Source organism: Microcaecilia unicolor, chromosome 6 (assembly GCF_901765095.1).
Source record: "Microcaecilia unicolor chromosome 6, aMicUni1.1, whole genome shotgun sequence".
NCBI lineage: Eukaryota > Metazoa > Chordata > Amphibia > Gymnophiona > Siphonopidae > Microcaecilia > Microcaecilia unicolor.
Genome location: NC_044036.1, coordinates 277430170 through 277449026, shown reverse-complemented (window position 1 = coordinate 277449026; position 18857 = coordinate 277430170). Strand labels below are relative to the sequence as shown.

At 44.0% G+C, this 18857-nt stretch overlaps 1 protein-coding gene across 2 annotated transcripts in view; it reads right to left on the bottom strand.

Annotated features, from left to right (window-relative positions):
• Window positions 1-240: 240 nt before the first annotated feature.
• Window positions 241-18857, bottom strand: part of TTLL11 (tubulin tyrosine ligase like 11) — a 278011-nt gene continuing 259394 nt past the window's right edge. For both annotated transcript variants that reach the window (XM_030207555.1, XM_030207556.1), the window contains one exon: window positions 241-3844. In XM_030207555.1, the coding sequence (XP_030063415.1) occupies window positions 3603-3844 (242 nt within the window). In that variant the 3' untranslated portion in view covers window positions 241-3602. The remainder of the gene's footprint in view (window positions 3845-18857) is intronic.

The following is an 18857-nucleotide window of genomic DNA, read 5'->3' as shown; positions in this document are numbered from 1 at the left end:
GATATAATTATACACAACTTTTTCAAACCTCCTGCACAGATGCAAACTACATACTTTTACTAGATGTCCTTTGTATCTAATTTTCAAAGAGAAGCTATGTAAATAGTTTTAAAGTTAGCTAACACAGGGTTATATTTACTAAGGCATGCTATAGGCGAGTTAGCATTTTTAACGTGCATTAACGGTTGACATGTCTTAAATGCTAATGCACCCATATGAATGTATTGGCGCATTAGGGTTTAACACACCTTAACTTTAAAGGCACGTTAAAAATGCTAACATGCCTTAGTAAACATACCTCATAGTATTTGCATTTTCAATAAATCTGTGCAGGTGACTGGGGGGGGGGGGGGAGGGGTGTAAAACAGTACACATACTTTTGGAAATCCCATGAATACATGCTGTTTTACTCGCTCAGTTATGCCTCTTTTTATAATCTGGCTAAAGTACACATGCTGGGAAAGCTGGGCCAAAGATGGCAATTTTCAGACAGCATAATTTATTACATAGATGGCTTTGAATCTTGCCCTCAATGTATTCTAAATGTCCTATATGATCACAAACTGGCTGTTTTAAGTCAGATAGCTACTTGCAATAAAAATGCTTATAAGTGGTGTGTATAAAAACTTCAAGTAAAACATAAAAATCTATGTGAAATAATACAGTGATGGAACACTTCATTTTCTCTCTGAACTTGGACTCCTCAATGATAGGAAACACACTAGGGGATATGTTTACTAAGACGCACTAGCGTTTTAACGCACACCTACAATTAGCGTGTGATAAACAGTAAAGACATCTATAGATTCCTATGGGTGTCTTTAGCGTTTAGTGTGTGCTAAAAACACTAGTACGCCTACAACGCAGCTTTATAAACAGGGCCCTAGGACTTTGTCAACTTGGGTTAATAATGACTGGAAACACTCAGAGGCGAAAGCTCCAAGTGAATGGAACGACAGGTTAGAGGAGGTCAGAGTGACACTGCAGACATTTGGCCACAATTTTACTAGAATAACATCTTCACATATAGTAAATCAGATAAATGGTATGATGTGAACAGTAAGCACTGACAATTTATGAAGGTTTGGAGGAACACAACTTATCGTGTAGGTAGACAGAACACTATGCTATGAAACCTGGAAATCTAGACAGGACTGCCTCAAACACTTTCTACTATACAACCAAGTATGTCACTTAGCCTCTGGCCTAAAATTTTAGCACTGTAAGCTCTTGAAGATAAACGACACTGAGAGCAGGTCTGAATAAAATATTTTCACTAGCTAATCAGTGGTCACATTTAGTGAGCATTAACTGTGAGCAAAATTCATTGAATCTGGTTAGTAAAGCAGGCAAAAAAATTTACATAAAATAAAACAAACTACGGTTGGGTGGTATTATGTTTTTTTTTTTATTTTTGCAGCCCAGCAGCTTATTCTTCCTCTTTGAGCTTCCAAATCAAATTTGAAGCAGCCCCAATTGAGGATATAGTGACATGAGTTTTTGTTTGCAGTTAGCTTGGTTTTGCCCCTCTTCATGTTTTGCAGATATGTACCAGTCCTCTGGCTGAGAGTTACAGATTGCGAGTGCCATAGAAGTTATCCAACTAGTAGGTGCCACTGTTGTGCAATGGTTAGGGTGCCCCTATGCTCTCAACCCCATGCCCATGTTACCCCTCTATCCAGAGCTCTGAATGTGTATGCATAACATCTCCATCTCTAGGCCAGCCTATGGACCAGAAGCCGTGCTCAGATATCACATACTGCTCAAACTAATGTTCCTTTATTTTGGGGATTACATTTTAAACTGTGAAGCACCATTACCAGCTGACTTCAAATAACTGACTTTACCTAAGTGAGAGTCAAAACATCTGTTTGGGGTATTTAGATTTCAGTATGGGTAATCACCTACCAAAAGTATTACTACCTGACAGCACTATTTTCAATTACAATACTATACAAAACTAGCAGCTTGGACCCCCCTCTTTCTTCATGGCAAAATTAACTAGTTGAAAGACAAGCCAGGAAGTTTATTGCTGAGCAGTAGGTGGTTAGGCCTAGAGAATCCATAAAATGTATGAAAGTAAAATGTGAATATCTAAATATTCTACGTCACAGTTTCATCTAAATATTCTGCATTCCAAAAAAGCAAACAGCATGCACAGCCTGATGTCTCATTGCTGTATAAGAGCCATAGAAATTATACTTTTTTTTTCCCTTGAAGTAATGTTTTACATTTTGGAACTGTAGCAGCCATTCAAAGAAGGCAAGTACAGTTGTACACTGTAGTTACTATTAAGCTAGAAAGAGGTAAGAACAGCACAATAAGTGCATAGCACAATTGTCTCTTTCAACATCTTCCTTGCCTTTTTTTTGTCTGCATTTTATTCTCAAGAACATCAATTCACTATGCTTTAACTCTTCACTCAGAAAATTTAGGAGCTGCTGCTCACTGTTACAGAATTATCAGTCTTCAGTTAGCTTTTTACATTGATCTACTAGGTAGAGTGAGATTTTACCACTACCTTGCAAGAGTAGAAAAGTAAAATATTAATTGTTAAATAATTAATAGACAGTAAAACTTTACTGTTTAATCAGTTAACCATTAAACCTTTCTAGAGATACTAGGGGGAGACAGGAAGAGGCTCAAGTCAGCCTATGGCTGAGCTCTGGTTTCTCTTCCCAGCATGCTGTGCAGCTCCCATGGGAGAGGGGGGAACAGGCCCATAATTGTCTAGCTCATAGTGCACATGGATGTAGCAGGATTCCCACCTCCTCCACCAGCTGCACGTGGATCTTCCTGGGTTTATATTTTAAACAGTTAGACATTTACAATTTAGTCCATTAAATGTTTAACTCTTTAAACAATATTTACATCCTCAACGTGGAGTGTTTACAGCTTACAAAAAAGCAATAATGTAATCTCAATGTATCACCTCCCAAGAGACATGGTTTAATTTTTGTGCTATGCTTTCCCTTCCAATTTACCAGACGGAAGCCACATGCTGCTTCTGTAAGTTAGGTGTGATGTCAGCACTAGAACTATATTTTAAACAAACCAACCAAAGGTGCAAAAACAGCTAAGAACCACATACACACATTTTTCAGAACAAAGTCGATATCTTTGTATATTGATCTACTTTCAAAATGGTCGATATCTTTGTATATTGATCTACTTTCAAAATGGACTTATTAACACTTTCTACGGGAGAAGCACTGCATTCATTTTTCAGCAAGTGGTTTCTCCTCCATTGTGGTTGCTCTTTCAATCCAGGCTACAACGATACCATGATGCCTATTGCTGCCGTGGTATTGCCTTGTCTCTCTTGTCTCCAGTGAGCTTACTGGAGACTAAAACCTAGAAGCAGTCTGTCATTTAAGCTATGTGGCATGTGTACCATTGAAGTAATAAATAAAGGCTGCCACAGGGAGCCATTGGGTTTTTTGTTTGAAGAGGAGCTTATGACAGTCAAAGACAATAAATCAGCAGAACTTGTAATAAAAGGAGACTATCCATGCTTTGCCTTCTGACAGTCATTGCCAGTCCTGCCATTTAGTCTTTTGCTAACTGTCCCTTAAGGCCGATGTATTCTGTAATCAAGAGGTTTATTGGTAGTGCTTGTGTGGTTTGGAAGAAACGTGAGAAGACGGGGTTACTTGTAGTTCATCCATCTGCCAGCTGCCCAGTGTTCTATACTCTGTTAGTCCTCGTCGCTTTTCATCCAGTGTTTCCAGCTGGCACTCACACAGATCAATCAAGGCCTCCACTTGCTCATGAAGAGGAATGGATTTGAATCTCCGTTGTGCCAGGAATATAAAGGCTTCTGTGAAGGCCTGCAAGCACATTCCTTAAAAAAAAAGAGTTCATATTAAGACTAATTACAGTCTAGTAGATTCCAGTTTATGAATTCTGATATTACCAATGTAATATAGCAGAAGAGATACATCAGCTGTTTAAAATACAGATTTGTGCCTAAGACAAACATTTTATATTTACCTTTTTTAGTTAATTCTTTATCCAGTCAAACTTCTTCAGCCTCACATAAAGGAGCAGGAAATCTCCTCACCAACCCTACTGGTTTCTTTTGCCTCAACCTTTCCTAATCATAGACCACAGATACTGGGAGAAGGAGAGAAGGATTTTTATGCCTTCAGTCATTAAGAATGGCATTTTCAAAAGGATGTCAAACTTGGAATAGGGACATCCATCTACCATGTATATTTGAACAGGATACAACCTGTTCAAAAATACAGGAGATGGATGTCCATGTGCTGGAAATATCCAGCATTTCCAACGGAAACGCTCAAATTATGAACGGGACACAACAAGGGATATGGATATCTCCACCACCGCCAACTCCAGGCTCCGCCCTTTCTGCCTCGCCTCACCCCATGCTTGGAATAAACTCCCTGAGCCCATATGCCAGGCCCCCTCCCTGCCCATCTTCAAATCCTTGCTCAAAGCCCACCTCTTCAATGTCACCTTCGGCACCTAACCACTACACCTCTATTCAGGAAATCTTGGCTGCCTCAACTTTACATTTCGCCTTTAGATTGTAAGCTCCTTCGAGCAGGGACTGTCCTTCTTTGTTAAACTGTACAGCGCTGCGTAACCCTAGTAGCGCTCTAGAAATGTTAAGTAGTAGTAGTAGTATAGCAGTATAGGAACATCCATCTAATAAACTGGCCACACAGACATCCATGCAAAGGAGAGGGGTAGCCTAATAATTAGAGCAGTGGGCTGAGAATCATGGGACCCAAGTTCAAATCTCACTTCAGCTATTTGTGAATTGTATTTTTATTTGTGAGACCTCCAGGAAAAGAAAAATACTGACTGTTCCTGAATATACTTCACTTCAATAGCCTTCAGGCTTGTAGGTATCATATATTCAGGTACAGTCGGTGTTTTTCTGTCCCTGGAGGGCATACAATTTAAAAAAAAAAAAGAGAGCTGAAATGGAAATTGAACCTGGGTCCCTTGGTTTACCATCCACTGCACTAACCTCCTCAGACTTGCCTCCTGCTTTGCTAAGCCCATAATATCTGAAGCTGTCACAGTGTCTGGTTCAAGGGAGAGGGAGGGACACAGCAACCACTAGGGCACTTATGAAGTGTCATCTCTCCAATGGACAGCTGCTCAATCAGAGCACCTTTCTGTAACCTGGATGTGCCTGTACCCAGGTCTAAATAATGATGTTCTTCTTTTTAGACACGGATGCCCCGTGCCCCTTCTGTAATAGCAGTTGGAAGTCTATATTTTGGGGCCTCCCTGGTGGTGTCTGAAACACACCCAGACCATGGCCCCTTGCTATATGGGTGTTCTACAGTGCTGGACATCCACATCCTGATTTTGTAAAATTATGAATTGAATGTCCATGTGTAATGGATGTTTAAATGCCAGATTTCAGACATCCAGGGGTGATATGATACAGACGTTCAAATATTTGAAAGGTATTAATCCGCAAACGAACCTTTTCCGGAGATGGAAAGATGGTAGAACGAGAGGACATGAAATGAAATTGAAGGGGGCAGACTCAAGAAAAATGGCAGGAAGTATTTTTTCACGGAGAGTAGTGGATGCTTGGAATGCCCTCCCTTGGGAGGTGGTGGAAATGAAAACGGTAACGGAATTCAAACATGCGTGGGATAAGCATAAAGGAATCTTGTGCCGAAGGAATGGATCCTCAGGAGCTTAGTCAAGATCAGGAGGCGGGGCTGGTGGTTGGGAGGCGGGGATACAAATAGTAGCAAATATGAGTTATCTTGTTGGGCAGACTGGATGGACCATGCAGGTCTTTTTCTGCCATCATCTACTATGTTACTGTTACAAAACAGAAATAGAGCTTCACAAATAAGCACCTAAACGACAACTGTATTAGGTTTTGTGCAATATCTTCTTGTGGTAAAAACCTTTTGTTGTGAATGAAGTGATATGTAATCATAGAAATGAGGCAATGTATTCCCTTATGAGCAGCTTGCAAACTAATGCAGCCCACAAAAGCCTGTACTGAAATCTGCTAAATAATGTTGCATTAGCAAGCATAGACTATTAGTAGTAAATATTCAAAGGCATGTGTGATAGGTACTGAGAACTTTTCTATAATGTCTCCAAGTTGACCAAAAGTTCTCATTATAAGGATGAAATAGTTCTTAGCACACATGTCCCAAGGAAAACCACTTCTACACTGGCTTAAATTATGCACACTCTGGGACACTCCTGGTTTCGTTTTTAGCCATATTAAGGAGAAATTTTCAGAGAATCAATTAACCCATTTAAATGGATTTGAAGATTGTCCTGTGTTACAGTTTTCAGGGGAAATCTGCAGGAAGCTCAATGTACCGGACAGCGAAGGTAGTTCTAGGTGTCTGTATGTTATAGACAGGACTTTGAAGCTTTATGCACTGTTTAGTACTCCAGCTACAGTTGTATCAGAGAAGATAACAGCTAAAAGATCACCAAAAGGTTATATATAAAACTGGAGAAGATGAAAGTGACTTGCTCAAGGTCACAGAGTGATGGTGGTAGTAGTAGTGAGAAAATATGAACCTCTTGTACAAATCCAGGTTTCAGCTTTCTGAACTCCTGGCACTGATCATATCCAGAAGGATGACAAAAGTGAGGACCAACTCCTCATCACTAGGTAAAATAACAAGCAGCAGAATTTCCATTTATTTTATAATATTTCATTTTCACCAAACAACAATGTGCTAATTATAAAAAGAAGGAAGTCGTTTCTAAGTGCATCGGTGATAACTACATTATAAACCTCATAATACTTGGAGAATAGACATTCTGGTTGGTTCACTAACTGGCTTGGCAATGGCAATAAGAAATGTCAGCATTCTTATCGCTATGGGAGCTGAACATGCACATGCTGGTTCAACAATTTAGATTTTTAATTAAAATAATGCATTTTAAGAATTTCAAAAGAAATGCTGATGGAAGGTTTACAATATAGCAGCAATAATAAAAAAAAAAATCTCCCTACAGAGATATGTTAGGTAAGATGACACTTGGAAAGGAGAAAAACAAACAAAAAGGAGGAATAGAAAACCCCTACAAATCAAGGCACAGAGCAAAAATTAAAGTAGGGGATGACCAATACAATTCCAACTTGAGGTTAAAAAGCAATTTTATTAGTCGGACTCAACAGAGATCTGTATTTGCCACTGAAGTCAACAAATCAATGCAGATAGGTGTGAATATCAGTGTACACAAACTCATGCAGACACTTTACAAAGTGTGTGAACACAAACCTTGGTAATGCAAATACCAAAGAGTAAAATACTGTGAGCTGCAACTAAATTGCAGGTTTCAAAAAACGTGGTCACAAGGAACATTTTTTTCAGCATTGCTCTTCCTCGTGACCACATTTTTTTGAAACTTGCAATTTAGTTGCAACACTCAGTAATTTACTCTGTTGGTATTTGCATTATTACAAAGGCCACTGTTGTTGTTGTTTTTTCCACACACCCTACTTGGAAAGAAGAATCATTTTCAGATTTAATTTGGGCAATTTTTTTATTTTTAGTCCAGTAGATTCTGCTTTCTTCTATCGGCCGTGATAGCTGTGATTTGCTGCCAAAAACCTTCCTTCAAAACTACCTGAGGAATTTCCTCCTATTTAAATACATATTCCTTTCTACTGTCCCTTGTCTTGTCATTACAGGCTAGGAGCCATACTATAGAGCTCTTACTAGAACTCTCTAAATGTGGCTACCATGCATCAACTCTTAGCACCTTCCTCATCTCAGGGGTTGTCTCCACAGAATCTGCATCCAACCCAAGTGTGAGCTGAGACCCGATCTGAGAATCAAACCAGGGACCCTGTAACACTGCTATTTAGCAACTGAACATCCTACCTTGGGCATGTATGTTGGGAGCCTAATACTAGTGTAACCTGGTATCGACATACCTAATATTTATGCACCCACATTTACACTAGCCAGAGAACTGGAGTTATTGTGGGAATGTAAATGTAGCAGAGACGTGCGTAACTTACTCCTGCCAGAATTCTGCGCCAAAAAATGAAATTCTGTGCACAAAATTTGCAAATTCTGCAAGTTTATTAGTCATATTGGGGGAGATTCTATATATGGCACCTAAAAAACTGGCGGTAAAATCAGTGCCGACTGAGCATATTCTATAATCTAGGCGCCGATTATAGAGTATACTTAGTTATCTCATCACCTAAAACTACATGCATTCATTTACACCAATGAAAATGTGGCGTAAATCCCAGCGCACAGAGTTACACACACTGGGTCATAGTCTATAACTACGCATGTAAATTTCAAAACTCCCCCGCCTATAACCATGCCCCTTTTTGCCTGCATGCAATAGAAGTTTGGCGCACTTTGTTACAGAATACGCTTAGCGAGTTGTGTTCATAAATTCTAATTTGTGCCAATTAGTGCTCATTATTACTTGTTAAGTGCTGTTGTCTGCAATCAGTAGCTTGTTAAGCTTGTTAAGTTATGCGCATTGATATAGAATCTGCTTGGATTTTGGTGCGTATCTCTAGGTGCGCTATATAGAATCTAGGGGATTTTAACCAATATTACAGACCCCCCCCCCCACCTGTACACAAATACCATCCATATTTTTCCCAACATCCATACTTTTTCCTGCCCCCCACATAGCATCCAACTTTACAGCCCTTCCCTCTGTCCCTCCACCCAAGCACATAGCCTCCAACATTTTTTTTACAGCTTATCTCCCTTCATACACACAAACACATAGAGCATCCACTTTATTTAAAGCCCTCCCTCCACCCACAGCAACTACCTTTTTTAAAGGCCCCTCCCAATACCCACACATAGCATCCACCTTCTTTCTTACAGCCCCCTCAGCCCCACAGCATCCACCTTTTTTTACAGCCCCCTCTGCCCCACAGCAGCCACCTTCTTTTATAGCTCCCTTCCCCCTACAGCAGCCACTCCTCCTCACAGCAGCCACCTTTTTTTACAACCCCTCCCCCCACACATATATCATCCATCAGGAGAGAGCCACCAGACCACCAGGGCATACTCAGGTAGGCCTGGGGAGGCAGTGGGACCAAGGCTTGGGGGGGGGGGCAAGGAAGCCTTGAGACGAAATCAAGGCTGGGGGGGGGGGGCAACAGCCGTATCAAGGCTCAGGGGAGCAGGGGAGCCAACAAGCCTTTAACGCGGGCTGGGGAGACCAGCCAGCCAACTCTTGGAGCACAGATTCTGTGTGGCTGTGGAATTCTGTGCAAATTCTGTGTTCCACAGTCACGTAGAATTCCAGCAGGAGTAGCAACTTAAGTATTCTGTAAGTTACATATGAAAGTGGGTGTCCCACCCATGCACTGCCTGCATAAACGCCCCTTTTTGAATGTATGTGTTATGTAACTTATGTGTGCCATTACAGAATAGCACTCAGGCACCCTGCTAACACTTTTGTGGGTAAGTACTCTTACACGCTTAAGTGGTAGTATTCTATTTACTTAAGCACACAAGGAGCACATAAATATGGGTGCCTAGTTTATAGCCTTGCTCTTTAAAACTTTTTACCTGAAATGCACTTTTTGACCTGATTATAGCATTTCAGATTAATATGAACACACTCAAGTATAGAGAAAGACACAAAACATATGGATGGGCAACTTTAACACCGGTCTGCCAATGCATGAGTAAATTACCACTGCATAGTTCATAAACACAGCAAATGGGTTTTCCGGCTTTGATGATGAAACTTATGTCAATAGCACTGTATTCCAGCTATTTTAAAACACTCTTATTCCAAGTGTTTTTGTTGTCCTATCATAATAGTAGGTACACTGTATAAAAATGGATTATCTATGTAATATGAATTGGTCTGTTTTGGCTAATTCTAACAAGTCACACAAAAGTGCAGGTGCCACAAAGGGGCCATCATAAAATACTAGCACAAAGCAGCCTTGGCTGGCCGATATCTAGGCATGATTGCTCACGCCATGTGAAAGGCAGGTGTAAGTTGACACGCTTAAGTGCACCTTTGTTTATTTATTGAATGCATTTGATATACCGCTCAAGCCTACACACAAATATCTGTACATGTACTTTCTATCCCAAATAGACTCACAATCTAAGTATTATTTGTACCTAGGGCAATGGAGGGTTAACTGACTTGCCCAGGGTCACAAGGAGCTGTGGTGGGAATCAAACCCGGTTCCTCAGGATTTCAGCCCACCGCACACCATTAGGCTACTTCTCCACTCCAGGAGCAATGGTTAAGTGACTTGGTAAAGCAGAAAACAGAGGAAGATCCAAAACACCAAGTCACAGGGTGATCAAGAAAACAAATGCCCATTCCTCAATGGCAAAACAGGATGCGCTGGCACAAATTTGTAAGGCCTGGGCAACATTCTGGGGAAGGGGGACCCTATTCCGGAATGATGGGCTCCACCTTAACCAGGGTGGGACCAGGATCCTGGCATTGGCATTTAAAAAGGAGATACAGCAGCTTTTAAATGAGAACCTGGGGGAAGACCGACAGTTCTTCAAAAGTGTATGGTTCAAAACAAGGTATTTTTCAAAGGTATCACCAAAACAGAGAAGATAGGGTATCCCAATAGCGAGGTTACAATAGAGGCCATAGTAGACCAGCGGCCTTATTTTCGAAAGTGATGGACGCCCATATTTCGACCCAAATCGGGAGATGGGCGCCCATCTTGCAAAGGGGCCCAAATCGGTATAATCGAAAGCCATTTTTGGGCGTCTTCAACTGCACTCCGTCGCGGGAATGAACAAAGTTAACGGGGGCATGTCGGAGGCGTGGTGAAGGCGGGACAGGGGCGTGTTTATCAGCCGAGAATAGATGGGCGCCTTCAGCCAATAATCGAAAAAAAAGGGCGGCAGAAGCGAAAATTTGGGTTGCTTTTGCTGGACCCTTTTTTTTCACGACCCAAGTCCCAAAAAAGTGCCCCAACTGGCCAGATGACCACTGGAGGGCATCGGGGATGACCTCCCCATACTCCCCCAGTGGTCACTATCCCCCTCCCATCACAAAAAAAGAACTTTAAAAACTTTTTTGGACAGCCTATATGTGAGCCTGTCATACCCAGCTCCCTGACAGCAGTATGCAGGAGCAGTTGTTAGTGGGTGCAGTGGACTCAGGCAGGCGGACCCAGGCCCACCCCCCCCCCCCACCTGTTCCACTTGTGCTGGTTAATGTTGAGCCCTCCCAAAACCCACTGTACCCACATGTAGGTGCCCCCCTGCACCCCTTAGGGCTATGGCAATGGTGTAGGCTTGTGGGCAGTGGGTTTTGGAGGGGATTTGGGGGGGCTCAGCACACAAGGGAAGGGTGCTATGCACCTGGGAGCTATTTAAATTTGTAAAAGTGCCCCCTAGGGTGCCCAGTTGGTGTCCTGGCATGTGAGGGGGACCAGTGCACTACGAATCCTGGTCTCTCCCATGACCCAATGCCTTGGATTTGTTCGTTTTTGAGCTGGGCGCCTTCAGTTTCCATTATCGCTGAAAACCGATAGCGCCTAGCTCAAAAACGCCCAAATCCTAGGCATTTGCCCCGCACAACCCCTATTATCGAAAAAAAGATGGGCGCCCATCTTTTTTTGAAAATACGGTTTGTCCCGCCCCTTCGCATGGCCGCGCACGGAGATGGGCACCCACTTTCGATTATGCCACTCCAGGTGTCTTTAAAGAAAAAGTACACAAAAAATTGCAAATTAACACTGCCAACTGCTGAGCAAGATGTAAACAGGAACAGCAAACATAGTTTGAAATGTCTATATGTGAATGACAGAAGCCTAAGAAATAAGATGAGAGAGTTAGAATATATTGCACTAAATGAAAAAGTATATATAATGGGCATCTCTGAGACCTGGTGAAAGGAAGATAACCAGTGGAACACTGTCATATCAGGGTATAAATTATATCGTAGTTATAGGGTGGATCAAATTGGTGGAGGGGTAGCATTATATGTCAAGGACGGCCTTGAATCAAATAGATTGAATATTCTGCAGGAAACAAAGCACATCTTGGAATCCCTATGGATTGAAATTCCATGGGTAAAGGGGAGAAGGATAGTGATAAGAGTGTACTACTACTGTCCACCTGTCTAGGATGAACAGACAGATGTAGAAAAGTTATCAGAAATTAGGGAGGCTAACAAACTGGTCAACACAATAATAATGGGTGATTTCAATTACCCTGATATTGACTGGGTAAATGTAACATCAGGGCATGCTAGGGCTAGATAAAACATCCTTTTTTGCCTTGAATGTTTATTCCTATTCCATTATCGCTGAAAGACATTCTAATTTTGGGCCTGCCTTAGTGCCACCCAAAGCATGCCTCCAACACACCTCTTGCTATTTGTCCAAATAGCAAAAAAAGATGTTTTTATCTAGCCCTGTACAAAAAGGTGCCCTGATTGAGCAGCTGACCACTGGTGCAGTGAAGGCATGAGCCCCTTCTTAATCTTCTAGTGGTTACCAACCTCCTCCCACCCCTCACCCCCAAGAAGTGAAAGTGACAGTCAGTGGTGTGCTGGAGCCGGCTCTGTCCGGCTCGCAAGAGCCGCTTGTTAAATTTTGACAGCTCTTGCAAACCGGTTGTTTGGGGCGAGCCGGCTCCATTACAGAGGTAAGCATGGCAGGAGGGCGCCATGTTTACCTCCCTTCCCGCTCCCAAACATGTGCAGCGATTGTCCTTCACCCTCACCGTCCCCTCCCGCTCCCATCCATCTTATTACCTCTCCGTTGAAGCGCCGCGTTATTTAAGCCCTGCTGCCTGTCTCCAGCCTTCCCTGCTTGCTTGATGAGTTCGTTCGTGCCCTTAGTCCCGCCTTCTGACGTATGACATCAGAAGGCGGGACTAAGGGCACGAACGAACTCATCAAGCAAGCAGGGAAGGCTGGAGACGTGCAGCAGGGCTTAAATAACGCGGCGCTTCAACAGAGAGGTAATAAACAAGATGGATGGGAGCAGGAGGGGACGGTGGGGGTGAAGGACAATCACTGCACATGTTTGGGAGCGGGAGAGGAGGGCAGGGGAGGGAGGAGAATCGCTGGACATGTTTGGGAGCGGCAGGGGAGGGAGGAGAATTGCTGTGCATGGATGGGTAGAGGGAGGCAGGGGAGAGAAGCCAATTGCTGGGCAGGGATGGGTAGAGGGGGGCAGGGGAGAGAAGCCAATTGCTGGGCAGGGATGGGTAGAGGGGGGCAGGGGAGAGAAGCCAATTGCTGGGTATGGATGGATAGAGGGAGGCAGGGGAGAGAGGAGAGTTTCAGGACATGGATGGAGGGGAGGGCAAGATAAATTCTGGACATGGATGGAGGGGAGGGAAGGGACAAGGGAGAGAGAAGAAATGCTGGACATGGAGGGAAGATAGAGGAAGGAGATTAGATGAGGGAAAAGGAAGTGAGGAGAGAAACTGCACATGGATGGAGAAATAGGCAGAAGCTGGATCCACTGTACAGTCAAGTCTGCGGAGGACCAGAAATGAAGAAGAAAGGAGGAAAGAAAAGAAATAAATGGAAAGGAAGCCCTGGAAACGGAGTCAAGGGAACAGATAGAGAGCAGCAGAATCAGATACTGGGCCAGCATGATCAGAGACAACAAAGGTAGAAAAAAATAATTTTATTTTCATTATAGTGTTTGGAATATGTCCACTTTGAGAATCAGGTGTTGAACGTTAAAAGTTTATATTTATTTACTTATTTATGGCATTTTATCCCATATTAAACATGAATTAGATTGGAACCTGGGATCATTTAATTTTTTTTCCTGGAGAGAGTAATGCATTGCCCCCCCCCCCCAGCTATAGCCTGCTCTGCAATTTGGGGGGGGGGCGCAGAGGTGGACGGGGGAGCGCAGAGGTGGATGGGGGGGGGGCGCAGTGGTGGAACGGGGAGAGAGCCTGTTGTTAAAAATTTACCAGCACACCACTGATGACAGTGGATATCAGGCTCTATGACAGCTTCTGGTATTGTGGCCATAAGAGAACAGCAAGAAAGTGAAGAGTAGCCTAATCATCAGTGCAGTGTACTTTGAACAAAGGGACCCAGGTGTAACTGCAGTGTAAAATGCAATTTCAATGTTTCTGGCAGATGGACTTTTTTGGCCATTTTGAGACAGCCATCTGCTTTGAAAATAAGTTGCATGCATTGCTAGGTGGAACACCCATGACATGTCCATGCCTTGCCCACAGGTACAGCCTACTTGCATTTGCATGCTAAGCTAAATGTGTGCCAGGTTTATAGAACCTAGCACTTACATGCATATTTGCCAATTAAGGGCGCCAACCCCACAAGTAAGTGCTAGCATTCTGTACATATTGGTGCGCAACTGGCACCTTAATTTAGATGCACCTTATATAACTGCCCTTTAAATGCAGAGGTTAAATAAAGATTTCACACTTAAGAGGCACTTTGGCTCTAAATATTTTGAAAAACCATTTGCCTTTGTCATTCAGAAAAGAGAAACCCTTCATTTTGCAAAGACATTGAACAGCTTTTAAAAACAGTTGTCATAGCATAATCACTAATAGCCCATAATTTGCAAACTCCTGAGCAATTCAGCTGGTGGCATTTCTCAAGTTTCAACATTATTTATTTGAAAAGGAAGTGAATGAAGTTTTGCTATTTCTAGAATCTACAGCACATATTTAGTTACTACTCCAAACAAAGATGACTGAAGAGATCTGAGTGGTCTGTATGGAAAAAAAAATGAGATGCTTTTGCTCTCTATGAGCCTAGTGCAGGTTTTCCCAAACCTTTCCTGGGGAGCCTATACCCCATCAGATTTTCAGGGTGGGCCACAACAAACATGCATGAAATAAATTGTTAACAGTTGAAGCCTGGCATATGAAAATTTACCTCATGCATATATATTGCGACTATATTATTTTATTTATTTATTCACTTAGATCTATATCCTGTATTATCTGAAAAGTGAGTTACAAACTACATACAAAATAAACATAAAATTAAGACCAAACAGCCATATAGACAAAACAACTAAATCTACAGCTGGTCAATAAGGACCAACTCCAGAGGCAGCTGTCCTGAGGTTCCAAGCTGGCAGATGCATGAACTGACTCCACAGAACGCTTACCTTCTCCTTGTTAGAGGTCTTTTCTTCCATAGCCGCCGACTCCGTGGGTGCTGTGGGTGCTCGAGCACCCCCAATGTTTTCACCCGCCCAGGCAGGAGCGGGGAGCGCCGCTTACCCCTCCGACGTCCCAGCACCTACGCAGCGTCAGTGAAAGTGCTGCCCGCTAGTCTTCCCTTCGCTTCGCTCGTTCGTTCCGTCAGTGTCCCGCCCTCGCGGAAATGATGTCAGAAGAAGGCAGGACACTGACAGGGAACGAACGAACGAGCGAAGCGAAGGGAAGGCTAGGGGGCAGCGCTTTCACTGATGCTGCGCAGGCTTAGCTGCTGTGACGGAGGTAAATTAAAAAAATTTAGAGAAGATGGGCGGGTAGGGCAGGTGAACATGGGAGCGGGAGGGCAGGGGAGAGCGAAGCATTGATGGATGGATCTGGATGGGAGGGGAGGGCAGGGCCCAGGGAGAGCGGAAATTGCTGTACAGGGAGGGAAGGGAGGAGAATTGCTTGAGATGGATGGATGGATGGAGGTGGGCAGGGGACAGAGGAGCATCGATAGACATGGATTGGAGGGCAGGGCCCAGGGAGAGAGGAGAAATTGCTTGATATGGCTGGAAGGAGGTGGGCAGGGGACAGAGGAGCACGGATGGACATGGATTGGAGGACAGGACCCAGGGAGAGAGGAGAAATTGCTTGATGTGGAAAGGAGGGCAGGGGAGAGAGGAAAATTGCTGGACATGGATGGATGGAGCATGGAGAGGGGCAAGGGAGAGAGGAGGACCCAGCTTTTACTTATGGATATAGAGCAAGAAATGAAGAAGAAAGGAGGAAAGTAAAGAAATAAATGGAAAGGAAGCCCTGGAAACGGAGTTAAGAGGACACATAGCAGCAGAATCAGAAACTGGGCCAGCATGATCAGAAAAACAAAGTCACCAGACAAAGGTAGAAAAAAATCATTTTATTTTCATTTTAGTGTTTGAAATATGTCCACTTTGAGAATTTACATCTGCTACATCTGCTGTCTTATTTTGCAATGTATAGCAATGTGTTTCTTTCTGTTTGTCTGGTATTGTGCTGCTTGCAGGGTCTAACTTCTTAGGATTTCAGGTTAATTATTGAAGAATTTGAAGAGGAGCTAGCTCTGTTCTGCATATGTGACTGCAAGACAGAGGCCCAGATGCACTAAACCTTAACGACCCTCTAACAACCCTTTAAGGAAGAAATTCCTAACTGTTGCATGCATTAGAGGCCTTTTTCCAACGAAGCAAGCAGCTAACGAAAACGGAATACAAACGAGTAACTACCATTGTAACGTGGACGATTCGGGATGCACTAACAATACCGACGATTACACCGAGTCATTTACCGCAACATATTTAACGTATGGTCAGAGCAGTCATAAAGGCCAGAGCTGTCATCTCCCCGCTTCCCCCTGCACCATAAAAACCCAAGCTGGCATGTTTAAAAACAAAAGTGAGATAAACAACACCTCCCCGCTTTCCCCTGCATAAAATCTAAAATCTAAACAAAAATCAAAAAAGGATCGGGAGGGGGCAAGGCAAGGTTACTTACGTCAGAATGGGGCGGGCCTAGGCCAGAGAAGGAGAGACGTCATGAAGACTCAGCGACGAACGGATCTTCTTCCTGCCCATGCAGCGCCTTCAGACAGAGGTGAGAGGCGCTGCTCGGGCCAGGTAATGCGGAGGGGGGTCCCGGTGTAGGGGGGAGCGGCAGCGATGACCTCAGGGGGGTGGCGGGGGTGGGGCGGAGGATGACGGGAGGCGGAGCTTTGGCAGAGAAGAGAGAAAGGAACAGGAAGGGAGGGGGACCGGGGCTGCTAAAATTTTCGTGCAGGGGGAAGCGGCGGGAAGTGGGGAGCAGCGCGGGGGGGGGGCAAGGCCGTCCATACAGGACGCTCCTGATGAGCGCCTTGCCCCCTCCCGATCTATTTCGATTTTTGTTTTATTTTCTTCTAGTGCAGGGGGAAGCGGGGAGCCACGTGTTTGTGTTGTGGGGTTTTTTTGTTTGTTTTGATGTTTGTGGCATGCGCAGAGCAGCCAGCGTAACGCTTGGCTGCTCTGTGCATGCTTTAGAGGCCGATTACCGACAGGGATTACGAATGTTTAATGCATTGTGCTTTTCAATACCGCACCGAACGTGTGCGACTTGTTTTTTTTGGTGCATTCTACGTTTTTTCAAATTCATTTGACTTTTACGTATTAGGTTTTTTTAACGTTTGATTGATGCATCTGGGCCCAAGTGTCTGAATAGGGATCTGTTTGTTAGATTCTGAGATTTTGCTAACACATTGTTTTTCAGAGTTGGCAAGACTGTCTGTTCTCATATGCTAATTTGGTTTGTGTCATTTAGAGTATAATGGAGCTGTAACAGCTTACAGAAATTATTTATATTGAAAACAAAAAAGAAACACAAGTTATTTTTCTTCTATACTGGTGTAATATTTTCAATGACTCCATGGCTGGTAAAAGGGGTGTGACTACTGTAGGGGCGGAGCCATAGCGATCCCACCCCTGGATGGGTAGGGGCACCGACTAATAGGCTGCAGGAGGGTGCCAGAAACCCTAGGACCAGCTCTGCACCTGCCGGAAGTCGGAAGTTCCCTTCCCAGCCAGCCCCCCTGCCCGGTGCCCGCCCTCTTCTCCCTCAGTTCTCCGCCGGTCCATCCTCGCCTTCCTGCGTGCCGCCCAGAATTTTAAAACTCATCTTACTTTGGGGTCCTGGCAACAGCAGTGAAAGGCGAACAGGCTCGGTGCTTCAGCCTTCCCTTCTCTCTCAGCTCTCGTCCCGCTCCCATTTTCTGTTTCCGCAAGGGCGTGACCAGAGCGGAGAGAGAAGGGAAGGCTGAAGCACCGAGCCTGCTCGCCTTTCACTGCTGCCGCTGGGACCCCGAGGTAAGATGAGTTTTAAAATTCTGGGCGGCATGCAGGAAGGCGAGGATGGACCAGCGGAGGACTGTTGTGGGAGAAGAGGTCAGGCTGGGGTTGGGACTGGCACTCGGAGGAGGGGGACCTGGAACTTGGAGGAGGGGGGCCTGGAACTTGAAGGAGGGGAGGGGGGGCAGAGAGGGGGAGGGAGGGGGAGGGAGGGGGAGGGGGAATGCGCCACCTGTTAAAAAAAAAATTCAGCACCCCCAATCATTTCAAAAAGTTGGCTCCTATGTTTTCTTCAAGTAATATTGGGAAAAGAAACAGTGGGCAAGGCTCAACTTAGCCCCAACCAAGTCTCAATCCTGCCCCATAGATACTGTTGTCGTTCGTAAACGAGAGTACCTACAGGCAGATCTGGACCAGAACTGCACCTGAGAGGAGGAGGGCTACCATTCTGTTGAGCCAGATGATTCACTGAGCACGGATGACAGGTCTTCCCTTTCGCAGCCATGAACGTCCTTTACCTTTCCCCTAGATGACCAGAACCCGACTTTGAACAAGAAAGCTACCATAGATGTGAGAGAGAGTTTGGAAGAAATAATTCTCCTGACTGAAGATGCTCAGAGAAAACTATTAGGCACAAGGGAAGCAAGCAAACCTTCCTGAGAGGATTTCAGCCCTAAATACCTCTGGAATTGAAAATGCTGACCAAGTAACAGCTAGAAGAGTTGAATTAGGAATTTCAAATTTATCTGGGATTTTTTTCTGAGAAACCTGTTGATATTACACTTGGTACTATCTGGCTAGCTACTGCAGACTTAGCCAAAACATTGGTTCTAGTTGCACATGATTTGAAACCTCAACTAAGAATGCTAGAAACCAAGTTGAATGCTCCAGA